Source organism: Globicephala melas, chromosome 2 (assembly GCF_963455315.2).
Source record: "Globicephala melas chromosome 2, mGloMel1.2, whole genome shotgun sequence".
Taxonomy (NCBI): Eukaryota; Metazoa; Chordata; class Mammalia; order Artiodactyla; family Delphinidae; genus Globicephala; species Globicephala melas.
The window spans coordinates 145896075-145913840 of NC_083315.2; the positions used below are offsets into that span (position 1 = coordinate 145896075).

General features: G+C 38.4%; 1 protein-coding gene across 4 annotated transcripts in view; it reads right to left on the reverse strand.

Annotated features, from left to right (window-relative positions):
* Positions 1 to 1428: 1428 nt before the first annotated feature.
* Positions 1429 to 17766, reverse strand: part of SYNJ2BP (synaptojanin 2 binding protein) — an 88260-nt gene continuing 71922 nt past the window's right edge. The window contains exons 3-6 of one of the 4 annotated variants that reach the window (XR_009563154.2): positions 15341 to 15477; positions 6552 to 6647; positions 3311 to 3931; positions 1429 to 1885 (exon numbers count right to left, since the gene is read on the reverse strand). Coding sequence is in view for 1 of the 4 variants with exons in the window: in XM_060294960.2 (XP_060150943.1) it covers positions 3791 to 3931; positions 6552 to 6647; positions 15341 to 15477 (374 nt within the window). In the remaining 3 variants the exon portion in view is untranslated. Of the gene's footprint in view, positions 3932 to 6551; positions 6648 to 15340; positions 15478 to 17766 lie in introns of those variants that run through there. The other 3 variants (XR_009563153.2, XM_060294960.2, XR_011377263.1) reach the window with 3 other exon arrangements.

Sequence of the window (17766 nt, forward strand, 5' to 3'; positions counted from 1 at the left end):
TCTGCCACAGACTAAGTCTTTGGTCTGGGTTAAGTTAGTTCACATCTCTGAACCTTGATTTTCTCATCTTTAAGACAGATTCATCCTAGAATCTTTTAGCTCCAATGTTCTATGATTTGGTTTTAATTTAATAGAGGCACACACTGACACGCTAATACATTTTGCTGGAGTTTGGTCAGTCCTTAGCAAATCAGAAGCCAAATACTGCTCCACTTCTTATTCCACATCTATACTTGAGGCAGAAGCTAATGAGAGCTGGGCTCCAAAAAGGCCCAAGTGCAATTCTCATTTTTGGCTGGAGCAATGCCCGTATGTAATTCAATAATTTAAATAGTGTCTAGGTTTAAATGCCAGAGCGTTTTTGTTTTTGTTTTTCCTGACACTGCACACTGGAATTACATGAACTCTGTTCTACTGCTGCCCTATTCCCACCCCTAGAGATTCTGCTTAACTGATCTAGGTGCAGCCTGGGCATCAGAATTTTTATCAGCTCTCTGGGTGATTCTAACCTGAGAAAAAGGTGACTATTGGCATAGAGCAGTGATTCTCAAACTTTAATGTGCATCAGTCACCTGGAGGGAGTATTAAAACAGATTGCTGGGTGCCCTACTCAATTTCTGATTCAGTAGGTCTAGGGTAGAGCCCAAGAATTTGCTTTCCTAACAAGTTCCCAGGTAGTGCTGATGTTTTTGTCCAGAGACCTCACTTTGAGAACCACTGCCAGTAAGGAAATATTGGTGGTGGCACCTGAAGTCCTGAGTTTAAATCCTGATTCTACTATTACCACCTATGTAATCTTAGTAGAACAATTTATTCTCTTTTCTTTAGTGTCTTTTTAACAATACTTAGACTTCAGAGTTGTGAGGCATGAAGAAACAGTGTTACCAATCAGGGTTTAGTTTAGTACCTGGCACAGAATGTAGTAACAGGTATTAATTTCCTTTTTCTATTATACATTCTAGATGGTGTGATTAAGTTAAATCAATAGCATTGGTTAAAACTTGGCAGGAAAAGAGAGACGACTGAAGCAAACAATGTCTTATTAGAATTGTATGTATAATATAGGATGATAAATGTAGCAAAGTGTTTTAAGTAAATGTCTTAAAAAAGATTTTCATTCAATTTTTAAAACTTTGAACATAGTAATTTAGGTGGGAAGAATATTACCTACAATCGATAAAGTGATAGAAATGTTAGTCAATCTATAAATAGGATGCATTTTTTAATGACCTACAATGGACTCCAATACTTCATCTATGATAATAATTTAATTTTCTAGAGAATCAGAAATAAGAATATAATTGAAGTAGCATACTTGCCTAAACCTTTACTATATTGATCTTTAAATGCTATTTAATTCCAGAGAAAACCTGAATTATTAAAGTGCATTGGAATCCCTATTATCAACCAAAGCAAAACCTCTACCAATGATGGGATAGGTGTTTTTATTTACATATACCAACAAACAAAAAACAAAATAGCTTTCCTTCCTGCTTGCCATTTGCTTCCTTTTGTATGTCTCAAGGTCCTCTCAGGAGTTAATGTCCAAACCCCGAAAGGAATCCTGGGAGGAAAGCAGGCCCACTGCAGAAGCTGCTGCACATTCCTCCAGATACAGGGAGGGCACCCGAGGTTGTGCCTCCACAGAGGGGCTGGTTGAGGTGAGAACTGGAATACTGAATGCAGTTGTCTAAGTGAGTCTCAGAGGTACTGAACAGTTCAGGTCTGAAGGCAGAAATCCTCTTAGGATTGTTTACAGCAAGTTTCTTCTTATACCAATAGGTGACCCAGAGGCAAGGTCTTAACTGGGGTTTTTATTTTTAAAAGCCTTCCCTTTCCACTCTGGCCTGATGCCATTACGTGACAGCTTTCTTTTTCTGAATTCCTAAAAAAAAAAAAAGAAAATGTGTCTGCACGTCTTTGTAGCTGCATCATACTCTGAAAAGTACCATTTCTTTTATTATTGTTCTCAACTATTACTTAACCTGATGATATACTTTTAACTTCTCATCTATTTATGAATTCTCTTGACTGTGAGCTCCTCAAGGGTCCTTAACTTGTTCCCTTCCTCCATGCAACTTTCTCAAGTGCCTCTATTCTCAGTAACCGTTCCCTTTGGTTTGCAATATAAATTTGACACTAACTTACATTGCCTTGCCTATGGAGGTAATTGTTTATTATTTTATGTGTAAAGGTGTTCTATTCCCAACTGGAACCAAAAAAAAAAAAAACCCTTTAGGAATGGAGGCTAAGTATTTTGCTTCTTTGTAAAAGTCATAACAAAGCTGATGTCCAATCAACATTTATAAAATTCTTACCAGATGGTCCATGCTAAAAATTGGACACAACTGACTGCCTGAGGGAAAGTCTTCATACTCTTGCTGTCAAGATTATATAAAGCCTATAGCCTGGCCAGTATATTTAGAGGATGGAAATGATTTTCTTTAAGCCAGAAAATTAGTCTTGGTTCAGCTCTCCTTAGCGCTTTAAAACCAACCTTCAATACCACACGAACAGGAGGGTTCCCACCTCATTTATCTCCTTGGTATTCCCTAACATCCATTCATCCGTAAGGCTTCTCCTTGAAACATCCACCAAACTTCCCTAGCCGCTAAAACAAACAAAACTCTTTTCTAAGCCTTCCCCGCAAAATGATTTATTCATTAAAAGCCATAACCAGTGTTCAGAACCTTTCAAAAAACAGTAGCAATCCAAATCCCTTCAACTTAACTGAATTGAAGCAGAGCTGATTTCATGCCCATCCTGCTGGCAGCAGTCCCTTTCTCAGATTTTGCCTGTTAGTCGAAACAAGACTGGTAGATAGCCTGAGTTTTTTCACTGGGTTGGTTTGGCCCCATCGTCATAGTTATAGCTCTGACCACAGTCATTCCAGCTGATCCTTTATCAGGTCTGTAAGGTACCAAAACAGTCACTAGGGTAGCCCAGAGATTAGTAAGGTTTATATTTACATCTCCCGAGTTTTTTAAACAGACTGACTTGCACAAAGCTGGATTATGTCATTTTACCTCAACTTCACCGCAGCTATTATGAGAGGAAATATTGTTCTAAGATTTTTAATTAGCTGCATCCTCTCTTAAGGCTCACTCTCTCACTCCTGCTATGTATCGAATTCTTCAATTAAGATTATCCCTTAATTCTTACATCAGAAACCCAGAAACCAGAGTTATTTCTCTTTAATTCTCCATAAGGCATCACTATTATACTATCATATATGAATATGTGTATGTATGTGTGTGTGTGTGTATTTTTTTTGCTCTCTTAAAAAAGTAGAAATTCTCTCTTCATTCACCTCTGTTTGATACAAAGTAGGTGCCCAAGTAGGTAGTTAGAAATTAAATAAAGGACACAAAAACTTCCCAATGAAGATCATTAAAGAGAAAAATCCTTTCTTCCTCTTATTACAGCTGATCTTTGACACATGCCAGGTAAGAAAAAAGGAATCACGCATGGTGATGGGAAGACTGGACCTCTCCCTCTCTGGGTTGCAGCTGAACTTCTATTGGTGGTCCTAGTAAAATATATAACTCTTCATTTGTTCTAAGCAAGTCCTTCTTTCAGCATTCCTTCAAACAATGCCTTTACTCTCCCACCAGAGTATGAGGATTTAGAGATTTTGAGCAGCAAGGTTCTGGTTGGGTAGCAGTCTCTTTAAATTGTGTGTTGGCTATGTAGAGAGAGGGAAAGTTATGGGAGAATGGCAGGGGAGGAGGGTGAGAGAAAGAGAGAAATGTATCTTCTTCTCCAGGAGCACTGGAAGAAAGTAAGCCTTTCAAAGTCGTTGCCGGTATCTCATGAAGGCCCAGGCTGCTACCATGATGAGGGCAAACACGGGCACCAGCACCACAGTTATGGGAATACCACTTGGCTCCCCTTCACCGTGATGTCCTAGAGGCCCATTCTGCACCTGTAACTGGAAGGGGAAGAAAAATGTTAACTGTAGTGACCAATGTGTGTTTACCACAACTGAAATGTCCAAGTTGACACATTACCTGGGTCTACAGTCTCTATACCACCCAAAGCTGCAAACCCCAAGCACTATCGAACAGGAGTCCTCTCTGTTTGTCCTGAGTTGATACAACAATCTCACCAATTCTTTGGAAACAAAATAAATCTGATGGGGAGGCATTTAACCTTGCTGTGCTACTGACCTAAAGGGACCCCTGAAATAACCTCTTTCTATTTCTGTACTGTCTCCACCAAGCTATATGTGTATCATACCAGGAAAATGAAGATATGAGGTGAAGCCTGTTGATCCTATAGGGAGCCTGGAAATTACTGGCCAGGGGCAGGGTGTGTCCATCTTTCTAGAAAGATTATCAGTCATCAGAGTGCAATAAGAGCAGATCTGAGCAATGTTAACACAGGTGCAATGCCATTATTTAGAAATACTTCCAATTCCCAAAAGGTACCCACTCCTTCCGAAGGTGGGGTCCTGTCCTTCATCCCCTATTCTGTAATACTAGGCAAAGATAAAGGTGAAACCTATATGGAACGGAAGTAAAAGACTCAAAGGTAAATAAGTAAAAATAAATCATATCCTAACAGTTATAATTTTTCATTGCCTAAGCATTCCATTTTGAGGCTGGTGGTCTTTCTTTATTTCAATCAATTTTGTAAAAGGTAGCCTTTCTTAACATTACCTTTTTTTTAAACCGTTTTTTAAAACTGAAGTTTAGTTAATTTACAATGTTGTGTTAGTTTCAGGTGTACAGCAAGGCGATTCACTTATATACATATTCTTTTTCAGATTCTTTTCCATTATAGTTATTACACGATATTGAATATAGTTCCCTGTGCTATACAGTAGGTTCTTGTTTATCTATTTTATACATAGTACTGTGTATATGCTAATCCCAAACTCCTAATTTATCTCTCCCCCCTCTGCCCCCACTATCCCCTCTGGTAACCATAAGTTTGTTTTCTATGTCTATGAGTCTATTTCTGTTTCATAAATAAGTTCATTTGTATCACTTTTTAAGATTCCACATATAAGTGATATCATACAGTATTTGTCTTTGTCTGACTTACTTCACTTAATATGATAATCTCTAAGTCCATCCATGTTCCTGCAAATGGCAATATTTCATTCTTTTTTTACAGCTGAGTAATATTCCATTACACACACACACACACACACACACACACACACACACACACCCATCTTCTTTATCCATTCATCTGGACACTTAGGTTGCTTCCATGTCCTGGCTATTGTAAATAGTGCTATGAACATTGGGGTACATGTATCTTTTCGAATTAGATTAACATTAACTTTTAATAGGTAAGTGGCAGCAACTGTGATGCCATCTTTAATTAGATTTAATCTCCTCATTACAATCCATGAAACTCTGATGCCCTCAATCTGAAAGACAAGACTGAACAAACTACCTTTTCTATCCTCTATCCCACCTCTACATCTTTCATTCATTTCCTGATGAGATGTCCTGAGAGAACACACTCAGTAGAAAGACATGGTTTTTAGGGCTAGGCCAATTCCTTGACCAGAAGAATCTGTTTTGTTTGGAGTTATTCATGGAAGTTTCCTAAAAAATGAACCTTGGAAATCACTTCTCACATGCCTTCAAAAAGAACTCTAATCGTATCTAAAGCGTATGCCTATATTTGCTTGCCTTTACCTATTGCATACATTCTCCCATGCTTTCGAAACAAAGAAGAGCCAAGGCAGAAGCAGCTGAATAACAATGTCTCCTATCAACCTGTTTTCTAATCCAGCACGCTGAGATTCTGCTTGCAACCCCAGCTGTTTTCTCAGATATCTTTCGTGCCTTGCCCTCTCCACTTTTTTTCAACTATCTCCTGTTGAACTTTGAAGTCTCGCTCAGGAGTTAATGAAGCAAAGACAGCATCAGTTCAAGAGGGAGTAACTTTAAAGGTACAACTAAACTGTGTTGTAAATGCATTCCAAAGTCCTTCGTGCTATGGGAGGAATTATGTCCACTCAGGCTTCTCTTCTCATTATCCAAATTATAAAACACTAGGAACTAAGGAATGGATGTAGAATAGGTGCTAACTTGACTGAATTCTGAATCCCATTTCCTTTTTCCTGGAGCTCCCCTTTGAGCACTAGAACTTTGGTCAAGAGGATCCCCAAGTTGATAAGAAAAGGGTTCGTTGTGGTGATAAGGAAAAGCACATAGTGGGTATCAAAAAACCCACCATCGTTGCACTTAGAGTTTCATAAATAAGAATGTTCAAGGGCAGACATATATTTCCTTCCCTAGTAAGAAATAAAATTGATTCTGGTTGTATTTTTCCCCATTTATTTTAATTTGGTTGTCAAGCTTTATCTTTAGGGCACATTACCTTGAAGCCAGGACCTGGGTTGCAAACATACTGTTATAAATTTCCTTTAATGATAAGCAGAAGTCTCAGAAGACCCCTGCCTGTGCCAGACAGGTTTTTCAAAAGAATGACAGTGAAAGGAAAAAAGCCAAACACACTACTGAAAATTACACCACATGGTTTATTCACAACGTTACAAAAGCCTGGCGGCAGCAAATGACACCTACCCTGTGCTGCACTCTCAGCGACACAGCATAGCCTGCATTACGAAAGAGGTCTACAGCATCCTGGTGCAGCAGGTTCTTTAGGTCTTGGCCGTTTATCTGCCAAAAACAGCAAGGAAAAGTAGTAAGAGACGTAGAATGTGAACTCTCATAAGTCAAAGATTTACTTTCATGTGACCAAAGATTTAAAAAACAAACTCCTACAGAGCAAATCCCAAGGGCTAGAAGAAGGGGTAAAGTTACTTAGAACTCAGAGTAACTTTTTTCATTTTTGAAGCTATGTTTTCCTAGAACTGAGGTTACATGGGCCATCTGAAGAGTACCTAAGTTTACAACAACAACAACAACAACAAAAGGAATCTCTCCTTTTTCTGAGCTCCTACTGCCTGCCCTGTTTTGACACTTGGGATTCTGTTACTGTATTTGTATGTCTTCCACGAGCATCAGCCTGCTTCCCTACAGCTAACATGGTCTCCCAGGTTATCACTCTATCCTTTGTATGTCTAATCCCTGGCATGGCCAGCTTCAGCTCTAGAAATACAACTCTGAGAAGCTCTTCCACAATTTAGTTTGATGTGGTACAAATCTACTAGCTCCTTCTATTGTTCTTGTTTTCTTTTGAACAATTTCCCTTGACTCCATGGATATCCCTATCCTCCTCAAATTTACTAAAAACCGTATTTCTGTGATGATACAAACTTCTAAAATGTTTTGGTGAAGGTGAGTCCTACTACTTAAAGGTGAGAGATGTGAAGGACTCTGGTATTAACACTGCTCAGTGTCAGGAGTGACACTGGCCACAAGTGGTATCTATTCTATGCTGCAATCAGTGACACAGCATAGCGTACTTTATGCAAAACCTACGTATCTTTCATACATGTCAATGTCAGCAACGGCAGCAAGAACATCTAATATATTTGGTAGGTTCTGTGCTATATGTTTTACATACATTATCTCACTGAGTAATCACAATAATCCTATGAGGTAGACACTATTTTTATCTTGTTTTCACAGATGAAAAAACTGAAGCTTAGCAAGGCTACGTAATTTACCTAAAGTCATAGTAAGTGTAGAAGCTAGGGCTATAGGGGTTTTATATCCTGGAAGGAAGACTAAAGTGCCCTGGCCTTTTACTGCTCCTTCTGCACGATTATTCCTCCACCTTGACTCACCAGCTATTCTTTCCTCAGCTGAAGATCGAGTCACTGACTTATTCAACCTTCTCATCTTCCTTGTCACAGTTTTCCTTCTCCAAGAGGTTCAAAATTGTCCCTCCACGCTATTTCCTGCCAATATCCTTGTGAATTAATCTATCAACACTTTGGCCTTATAAACTGTCTACCTTTCCAAAGTGAAGAATTCCTGCTCTATTCCATTCTAATCGCCAATTGGCATAAGCCTTCAACTTCAACATTAGGCATGCTACAGCTCCAATATCTCAAATTCTTAAAAAAAAACAATTTCTACTTTCTTCATACTTCCTATACCTCTGTGAATTCCCCCTTTATCCTCATCAAAGCATTTTACACATCTAGGAGTTCCTATTATTTCAAAAAAGCACTTGGAAAACTATTAGAATCCCTCATCCCCACGATCTTCTGCCAGCTTTCCAGTCCTGGGCAACACACTGCATTTACTTTCCTTGTCATCAGTGTGTTTAATATTCCTAGAGAAAGATACACAGTCACATTCTCTACCACAGACGCATACTAGCTGGCTCCTGCTGCATCCTTACAACCCTTCTCATCTGGTGAACTCCCTAATAAATATGCAGTGGTAGCTGTTCCAAGACCTTTCCTACCATCAAACTCCAACTCCAATCACATCTCTCTTCTCAGCAGATTCCTTTGCCTTATCTTTCTTGAGAATACTGAGAACTTCTGACAAACACTTCTCTCCACTTTCTTTCCTTTCCCCTCAGTTCCCTGATCTCTCTTAGTGCTGCTTCCCCCTTACTTCTGAATTAGAGTCCTTTATCTAGGCTAACCCATTTACTAGTGCTCTTGATCATGTTCCTTCCAGCCTCCTGACAGAACTTAAGCAGTCACTTACCCTCTTGACTCCTTAAGTATTACTGTTCTCTGCTCCTTCTTAACTAAAGTTACCCTCATCTATTAAAACACACACACACACAAGTATTCCTTGGAACCCACCATCACCCTCTTCCCATCTTCTTTCTCTCCTCTTTCTTTGCCAATCTTTTTGAAAGAACTGTTTCATGCACTGTCTCCACTTCCTCACCATCCGCTCCCTCTATTTCCTTGTGTTCTTAGTATATGAGGTGGGGGGGGGGGGCAGGGAAGAACATGCTGCCCCTGCAGGTCAGCAGTAACTTCCAACCACCAAATCCTATAGCCCTTTTTCAGTGTTCAGACCACCTCCTCCCTTCTGCAGTTCTCTCTTGTCTTAGCTTATGAACACTTGGATCTCTTAGTTCTTGCACTGTTCTGTATCCCTTCCTTCCTTCTTAAGGTAAGTAAATATTCCTCAGTATCAATAGTCCTTTGTCCTCTTCTCTCCCATGGTGAATTTTCACAATTTCAACTATAATCTGCTAGACAACTCCCACATTTTCATCCCTACTTCTACTTCTGGATTTGCCGGTTTCCTGCTGGGTACCTATTCTGCCAGCTGGGGCATATTCTGTTAAGATCCCAACTCAACATATCCAAAGCCTCTTTTTTATTTCCCACAAAACCAAACTATCCTGACTTCTTTCTTATTGACACTACCATTCCTTCAGACTAAAATTTTGGTAATATTTAAAAACTCTCTCTGTCAATCTTTACATACAATATATTGGCAACTCCTGTAGTCTAACATAATAACATTACTCATATGTTATTTTCTTTCTATTGCCCCTCTCTTTAGGTTATGAATACTCTTAGTTGAACTACTGGGATCGCCTTCTCTCTAATTTACTTTCCTCTGGGTCCTCCCTCATTCTAACCTATTCAAACATTACGTCTCCAGATCAATCTTCCTGAAGTATAATTCTGTTCATGCCACTTTATTGCTCAAAAACAAACACAAAACTGGGAGCAGGGGAGGAAAGCGTGCATGCCTGATTTCTCATTCTGATATGCAAAGTCCTCCAGGAAATGAAGGACTGGAAACCTACCTTTCCAGTTTAATCTTTCATTACCCTTTCATACATCCTATGCTTTAGCTAAATCACACAACTCACTGATCCTGGGACATAAAACATATATTCTTACCTTCATACCTGGGCTCAAGCTATACCCATCATCTGAATACCTTTCCCTTTTAAAAAATTCTATTTATCTCCCAAGACTGATCTTAAATACGATTAGTCATGCTACCTATATAGTGTAGAAATGAATACAGGGTTTTCTAGTTGATAGACTGTGATTTCATGCTACCAAGCCACCTTCTGATTATGTCTTGGTTTTCTGGCCGGTAGATTTGTCAAAGGGAAAGAACTGCAGAATTTCTAGAACCATCACAGTGAATTCTCAGACTCAGTTTTCTAGTTAATTCCTGGTAGAGAGAGAATAGGTATGAGATTGCTGATGGTAGTGGGAATACTCACGTAACTAAACTTGCCCATAGGGTAACTGCATTTCTCATTGTAAAGAAATAGGTATTTTCTCTCAGAGGCAGACAAATAAGTTAGTGATGCAGTCTTGTCAACAAATGCCAAAGATGTCATAGCTCCATGACAGAGCCAAGTTTCATAATGATATGAATCCAAGTGGGAAAACTGAGTCACTACATGACATTCAATGACAGGAATACTGAGCTCAAAATAATCTTTGCTGTAGCCGTCAGTTTTAATAGCCGGGAATCACTGTATATTTATTATCATGTCTGGAGCTGTCTATCCATTTTACATGTACTAACTTATTTAATCTTCACAATAGTCCTATAAGTTTGGAACCCCATTTTATAAGTAATAAAACTAGAGAGGCTATGCAACCTTTCCATGGACATACAGAATGGAGGTAGCAAAGCTAGGATTCAAACTCAAGCAGCCCAGCCCCCAAACCTTCACTAACAACACTAAACTTTAGAAATTTACATTGTAAGCAAGAATTTTATTTCTGCAGCCTATCACTATCCATCACATTAATGTTGTAAATTAAATTTTTATTGGTTTTGGAGTTTCAGTTTTATGTGTTATACTATACGTTTAAAAAAATTTAGTTGTATGAAGACACATGGTGTTTATATGTTAGTATTTTTATTCATTTTATATATTGAAGTGGCATTCACATTAAAAAAGCAATTTAGTTAAGTGCCACTTCATTGACAAGGCCTTTCTAGATAACTGCACTAGATGTGAATGATTTACTTCCTGAATCTCCATACTATGTAACTATCTTAAAGCTCAAACTGAACTGTCTTGTAACACTTTACGTTGGACTGTAAATAACTTAGGCTGGATCTCAACTCATCATTATCACCCCTATAGTACCTGAATACTGCTCTGAACAACATTTGAGGATAATAAATGCCACACGATTTCCTGAGGTTTGGCTGCAGAGTATACTCTGCAAAAGCCATAACTACACAAAGCCTGGGTGACATTTATTGATATTACACAAAGCTGAAAGGCCTAGACTCTAATAGCAGCTCTAGCTGCCAATGACTCAGTGTGTAATCTTGGTCCTCATGTGAGTTTACTTTTGCTAGCAGGGAAGAAAGACATTGGGTGACATCAGGCAAAGGAGCACAGGCCAATTATACCTTTCAACCCTCCTAGTTAATTCTAAAGGTATCCTAATGTATGAGGTCAGTTACTCTAATTGCTTAAAAAAAAAAAAAAAAAAAGAGGCCTTTTAGAAATGCAAAGGGAGTTTCTTTTTTAAAGAACCATTTCTCATCCTTTGTCAAGTATGCTGGAGGTAAACCAGCTCTATAAAACAAATGATGATTCTTTTTCAATTGACAATATATCTCTCTACTCCAAAGCCAAATTTGCTTTCCAATATTTACCTCCTCTAACTGCTTTTACAGATTCCAGCTCATACTGACTAACCTCCAAGTTCTGTAGATTTTTACCCCTAAATATATGTGGAATCCACTTTCTCTTTATCACCATCCTTACTAATATAGACCAGAGGTTCTCAAAGTATGGTCCCAGGACCAGCAGCATTAACTTGGGAACTTGTTAAAAGTGCAAATTATTAGGTCCCATCCTAGCAATCTGGTGAAGTTTGAGTTAGCTTTAACCTAAACTGCCTGAGTCTTCTCCACACCCAGCCTACTTAATCCACAGATTCCATCAGTGATTTTCCATTTACTGAGTAGTGATTTTTCAAATATAAGTCTGTTGACCCATTCCAAAAGATAGTGAAGTCAATCCAGTGGGTCAAGACCAGTATTTAATTTTAAGTAAGTGAAATTAGAAGAAAACACAAAATATTAGAATGCATCATATATAGAAGAAATAGGTATTATTTTGCTAAACTTTGCTTCAGTTATGTGTGTGTGCATGTATTTCCTATTACGGGTCATAATTCAAAATGTCTGAAAGACACTTGCCTACAGCAGTGCTTCTCAAACTTTATTCATGGGCTTACCCAAGGATCTGTTATAATGCAGATTTTTATCTGAGTGGGTCTGGGTCTGAGGAGCTTCCTGAGACTCTGCATTTGTAATCAGCTCCCAGGCGAAGGCCAGATTCCTTGGACCTCACTTTTACTATCAAGAGCTATTCATTCAACTGAGAAATTTTAGAATACTGCTAAACTTGCTACTTCAGTTTCCTTAACTCATGATATTATAAGTTATATTAAACTTGAGATATGACAGATTTGCAACATGCTAGAAAATTTTGTTAACTGAATGTTCAGAGTGTTGGGATTGTGGTATTCTAGTTAACTGATGGGGAGTCATACAATTTTTTGCTTTAACTGTGGTTGTTATCAATCTATGAGTTTCCTATTTCTTGCCTTAGGAAAGGAGTAAACTGAGTTAAAATATGTTTTCTTGGATGATAAATAATTTTGGATTGCCTTAGGATAATCTAACATTATCTTAGGATAATGTAAGAGTTACTGGAGCACTAACTATATAGGATAATACAAATACAGGTGTATAAAATATAGAAAGAATGGGCTCAATTTAATAAGCACTGACCTCAGATTATACTCTGGATATTTTCATTTTCCCCCAAAATCTTGAAGTGAATTACAATTTGGGGGGAGGGGTCCTCTCTTTCCATTAAAGTTGAAGGAAGAAAAAAAATAGATTATCTAGCTCCAATTAATCAAGCCAAACCAAAAAAGTTATAATTCATTCACAGAGCAAATAATTTACTAGATGCTTACTCTGTTCCAGCTACAGGCCTACATGCTGCAGATAGAGATGAGAAGACAAAGACTCTTCCTTAAAGGTACTTGGTCTAAAGGACTCTGTATATTTCAACGTCTCTGTAGCTGATTGGATGAGGGTTTCTGGTGGGTCTTCCCCATTGATCTAAGACCACAGACTGGTCTTTCATTTTCTTTTAATTTTCCATGGCACCTGGCAGTGCTCTGCAGGCCATCAAATACAATAGTTAATATATGTTGATGACTACTCAACTCTTTTATTCACCAAAGTAAGAATTCTGTTTGAAGAGAATAGGAAATGCAGCTGACTAATGGCCCAATCCATGCCATTCTGTTATATAACAGGTTTGGTCAAAATGGAACATTAATCTGTATCCTATAATCAGCTACATCACCCTGAAGTTATAAGTTTCATTAAACATGTAGAGTTCACTGAGAATTGACTATTCTTGACTATCTACCTCCCTTCATTTAGGTAGACACACAGGAGAAATGAGAAACCTACATAGTTTATTTTTTTACAAAAATATAATTTTCCCAGGTTCTCTGATAGCCTATATAAATATTAAAGCATTCTCACCATCACACACACATACAAATGAACTTTGGGTAAGGACTCTCCAACCCTCATCTCAACTTCAGATCTTTTCTTCTATTGGTAATATCTGTTTTTGTTTCATGGTTGTCAGATACAACAGGGTCTTAAAAATCATTTACATTCATCCACAGTGATCACAAAAAATTAAATTTCACTTTTGATGAGAAAGGAGAAACTGCATGATAAATCATGCAGTTATTTAATTTTAGAACTTGAAATTAAGATAAAACATGGGCATTATTTAGGGAGAAATGGAAAGATTAAATTAATAGTCATTAATAACTCACCTGAAATCTAGACCACTTAATGATACTTCTATTAGTTACCCAAAATGGATATGCACTAAGGAAAGGACATATTATTAGTCTGATTATCTGGCAACAGTTAAAAGAAAGAGTTGGAGCAAATTTTACAACATGGAAAAATAACCATGTGAGGAAACTAGGGAATCCCGTAAAGAATAAATGAGAATATAGGCTAATAAATAATTTAGCATCATTTTACAGAGATTCCAAAGCCAATTATAAGTGAGTACTTAAGTATATCAAAGAGATAAAGTGAGCTCAAGAATAGATGGAACAATTTAATGGTTAATACCTAACAAGTTCACTTAAGGATACAGTGGAAATAGGATGGTGAGGCAATATTTCTTAAGAAACAGGATCTAGAATTTGAATTTTGGAGCAAACTCTTGGCAGGGAAACTGGAGTCAGGGAATATAGCCCTAGATAGAATAGAGAATATGCTGGCCTTTTCCTCTTGCATAAGCTCCATCTTTTTCTCTTTCTGTCGTCTTTTTTTTCTCTCCGTTACCTGTCTTATATTTTTGCCTTTTCTTTGCCTGGCATTTCTTCCTCTCTTCTTTCACATACTTTTTCCTTAATTGGCTAGAACATAACCTTGAATCAATGTCGTACATATATTTGTAGTGTTTTATATCTTGTAGAGATCTTTGTAATAATTCTTTTATTTTGATAGTCAAGTCCTCTTCGCTAAAAATTTTAAAGACAAATGAGCTCAGTTTCTTAGATATCTACTTTTCTTTTCATTAACATTTATCTCCTACCATACCTTTTTAAGAAACTTGAGTGGCCTTCAAATAATTTCTTTTCTCTCTGAGGTGATGGCTCACATAAGAAAGGCTCCTTATCTTGGCTTGTGTCTAATAAATTCTCTCACACTGAGGTTTATGTCTTTTTGTTCCCTAATTCTACCCTTAATAGAAAAGACTAATTTCAGTTTTTATACAGAACCATACATAAACTCTATTATTAAATAACCATGCAACTTTCTGTTTAGGATAACGAACCCTAGCTCCTCACTTATCTTTTAGGAGGCAATATAGTATATGGGTTAAGAGTAGAGGTTCCAAATTCACAGACCAAGTCCTCTGCCATACACTAGTTGAATGACCTTGAGCAAGCTGTTTGACCTCACCAAGCCTCAGCTTCCTTAGCTGCAAAACAGGCATAATAATTGTACCACTTCATAGGGTTACTACAATATTAAATAAGTTTAAAGTTCTCAGCATACTGCTTGGCACAGAGTGCTCAAAACTTTCTAACCATTCTCATTTTTCAATAATTTACATTTAACCAAAACTTTTTGAGTAATATGGCTCTCTTCTTAACCCCTGTATTTGAATTTTCAAGTCCTTCTTCACCATAGAACCTAGTTCCCAGTGTTCTGGAGAGAATGCAGTTATCTGTCAAAATATTAAACTGCATAGTTTCTAACTACATACTATACTTTAATCTTAACCCATTCTCAAGTTTTCCTTACTGTATTTCCTGATCCAAAAGGGCAGGCAGGAATCTTCCCAAGGAAGGAGTTGGGGGTAGGGACTAGGGTCTAGGGAGCCAGGGACAGTGAAGGAGGTGGAAGCCAGTTCTCACCGAGAGGATCTTATCACCCTCCTGGAGCCGCCCATCCAGGGCTGCAGCCCCGTTCTCTTTGATGCGGCTGACGAAGATGCCACTGTCATTGGAGACATACTGCTGATCTGTGCCACCGACGATGTTGAAGCCCAGCCCTAAGAAAATCATGGAGGAGTTGTAAAGGAGATAGGGGTGAAGAAGAAGGAAAGGGATTAGAGAAGAGGAGAAGGAGAAAGGAAAGGCCATGTGGCAAGGGTGGGGGTTGGGGAGTGGGGGGGTAGGAGGCGGGGAAGTTAAGACTGTGATGTAGCTGGTGGCTAGTCATGGGCAAGGTAAATGATTAGTATCACCAACAGAGGTCAAGAGTACCGAGAGTTGCCCACTCAGACCAGGCAGGACTAAAAATACAAACACAATGATCAACATGGTTAGGTGAATATAAAAAGAAAGATCTATACTGAGCTCAGTGAAAAAATAATGCTGATTCTTTTAAGATGTACTTCTGCTCACATTTGATTTTGATTCTGTTGGTGGCATTCAGAGGCCCCAAATCTTGACTTTCCTGCTTAGAAGAAGCTATGCTTTAAACTAATCGGCAAACGAACGGTTCCTTATTTAGTAGGAGAGAGATTCTTAAGCAAACCATCCCCTCAATACTTCTCCTAACGTCAGGAGAGTTTGTGGATGGTGGTGCTTTGGAAGAAATGACCTTGGGAGTTCATTTTTTTTTTTTTTCCTAGTTTGAATTGAGGGGGCAGTACTGTAGGCGTTGGCAGAAAACCTGGGAACTAAAAAGGTAACTTATGCTTCATGACAGGACTAAATCACCAAATTCACTCTTCTTTCCTTTTATACCTCAAGTACAAATAACCACATCCTTGGGTACAGTGATTGCCAAGTTTTATTCACTATAGATAACTGATAACCTATTGATTAGCAACTACCCATTTCCCCCTTTTCCTAGCCCCCGGCAATTACCATTCTATTCCTCACTTCAATGCGTGATTATTTTAAACAAGGATAAAATTTCAGTTATGCAAGATGGAAGTTATGGAAATCTGATGTACAACATTGTGCCTTATAGATAACAACAGCCTTATTAGACACATAAGAATCTGTTGAGAGCAGATCTCATTTAAGTGTTCTTACCACAATAAAATAAAACTGAATTTAAAAAAGAACGAAAATTGACTACCAAGGTAATTTTTCCATGGACCAAACACTAAGTTGTGGGAAGGACTTCATTTTACAAAACCATTTATATAGGGATTTTATCTATGCAATAAAAAGAAATGAAAGAAAAGGGAACTTCCCTAGGGCTTTCTTTATGTCAGGTACTGTAGAATTCAAAGCCACAGTGCAAAGAGAAAGGAGATAGGATACAATTGAAAAACAAATATCTGGTGGCACAACTGGAAAAAACAGCCATAATCAGTAGCCTCTTCTACTGATTTCAACAGAAAACAGATACTTAAAAAGGTGAGAGGAAAGCTTATAAGTGACCCTCACAATATTAACATAAGCAGTAGCGAATCGATCTATCATTTATGGAAACACATGGCCAAAGAAGGAAGCAGCAGGAAATGTCTAATTGAAATATCATACCTCGTGTACAGTGTACCTATAGCTAGAGAATGAAAAGAAGAATACATAATAGAAAGAACTTCCACTGGAAGATGACTATTTCAGTTTCTTTAAAGGGTAGGGTATGAAAATTTTATGTTACTAAATGGTTTCCCTCAGAAAACTCTTAATTTGAATCATAGTGGGTGGGAGGTATTGGAAAGGGGATGGGAGGTAGTTAATTTAGATCAGATGGAAAGGTAGGTGGACCTTGATTATAAAAGGCTTTGAAATAACTTTAAGACTGTGACAGGTTTGAGCAAGGTGGTTGAGGCCAACCAGCCTCTCTCACTACTGGAAGAAACTATCTGGAGAAAATCTTTCAATGAAATTCAATATCCTCACCAAACACTAGAGCTGCCTCTGGGGATCCTGGGAACAGGAAGTATGTGTTAAGCAGCTGAATGCAACATAGTAATTAGGGAGAAAAGGGACTCTGCTACTGCTTATTTAAAGCTACAGAACAGTGATTAAAAAAGGAGAGTGGGGCTTCCCTGGTGGCGCAGTGGTTGAGAGTCCGCCTGCCGAGGCGGGGGGCACGGTTTCGTGCGCCGGTCCAGGTGGATCCCACATGCCACGGAGCGGCTGGGCCCGTGAGCCATGGCCGCTGAACCTGCGCGTCCGGAGCCTGTGCTCCGCAACGGGAGCGGCCACAGCAGTGAGAGGCCCGCGTACCACAAAAAAAAAAAAAAAAAAAAAAAAAGGAGAGTGGATGGTGACCTAAATTGGAAGGAAATCCAAAACAGAGTATGTGTATAGCTGATTCATTTTGCTGTACAGTAGAAACTAACACAACATTGTAAAGCAACTATACTCCAATA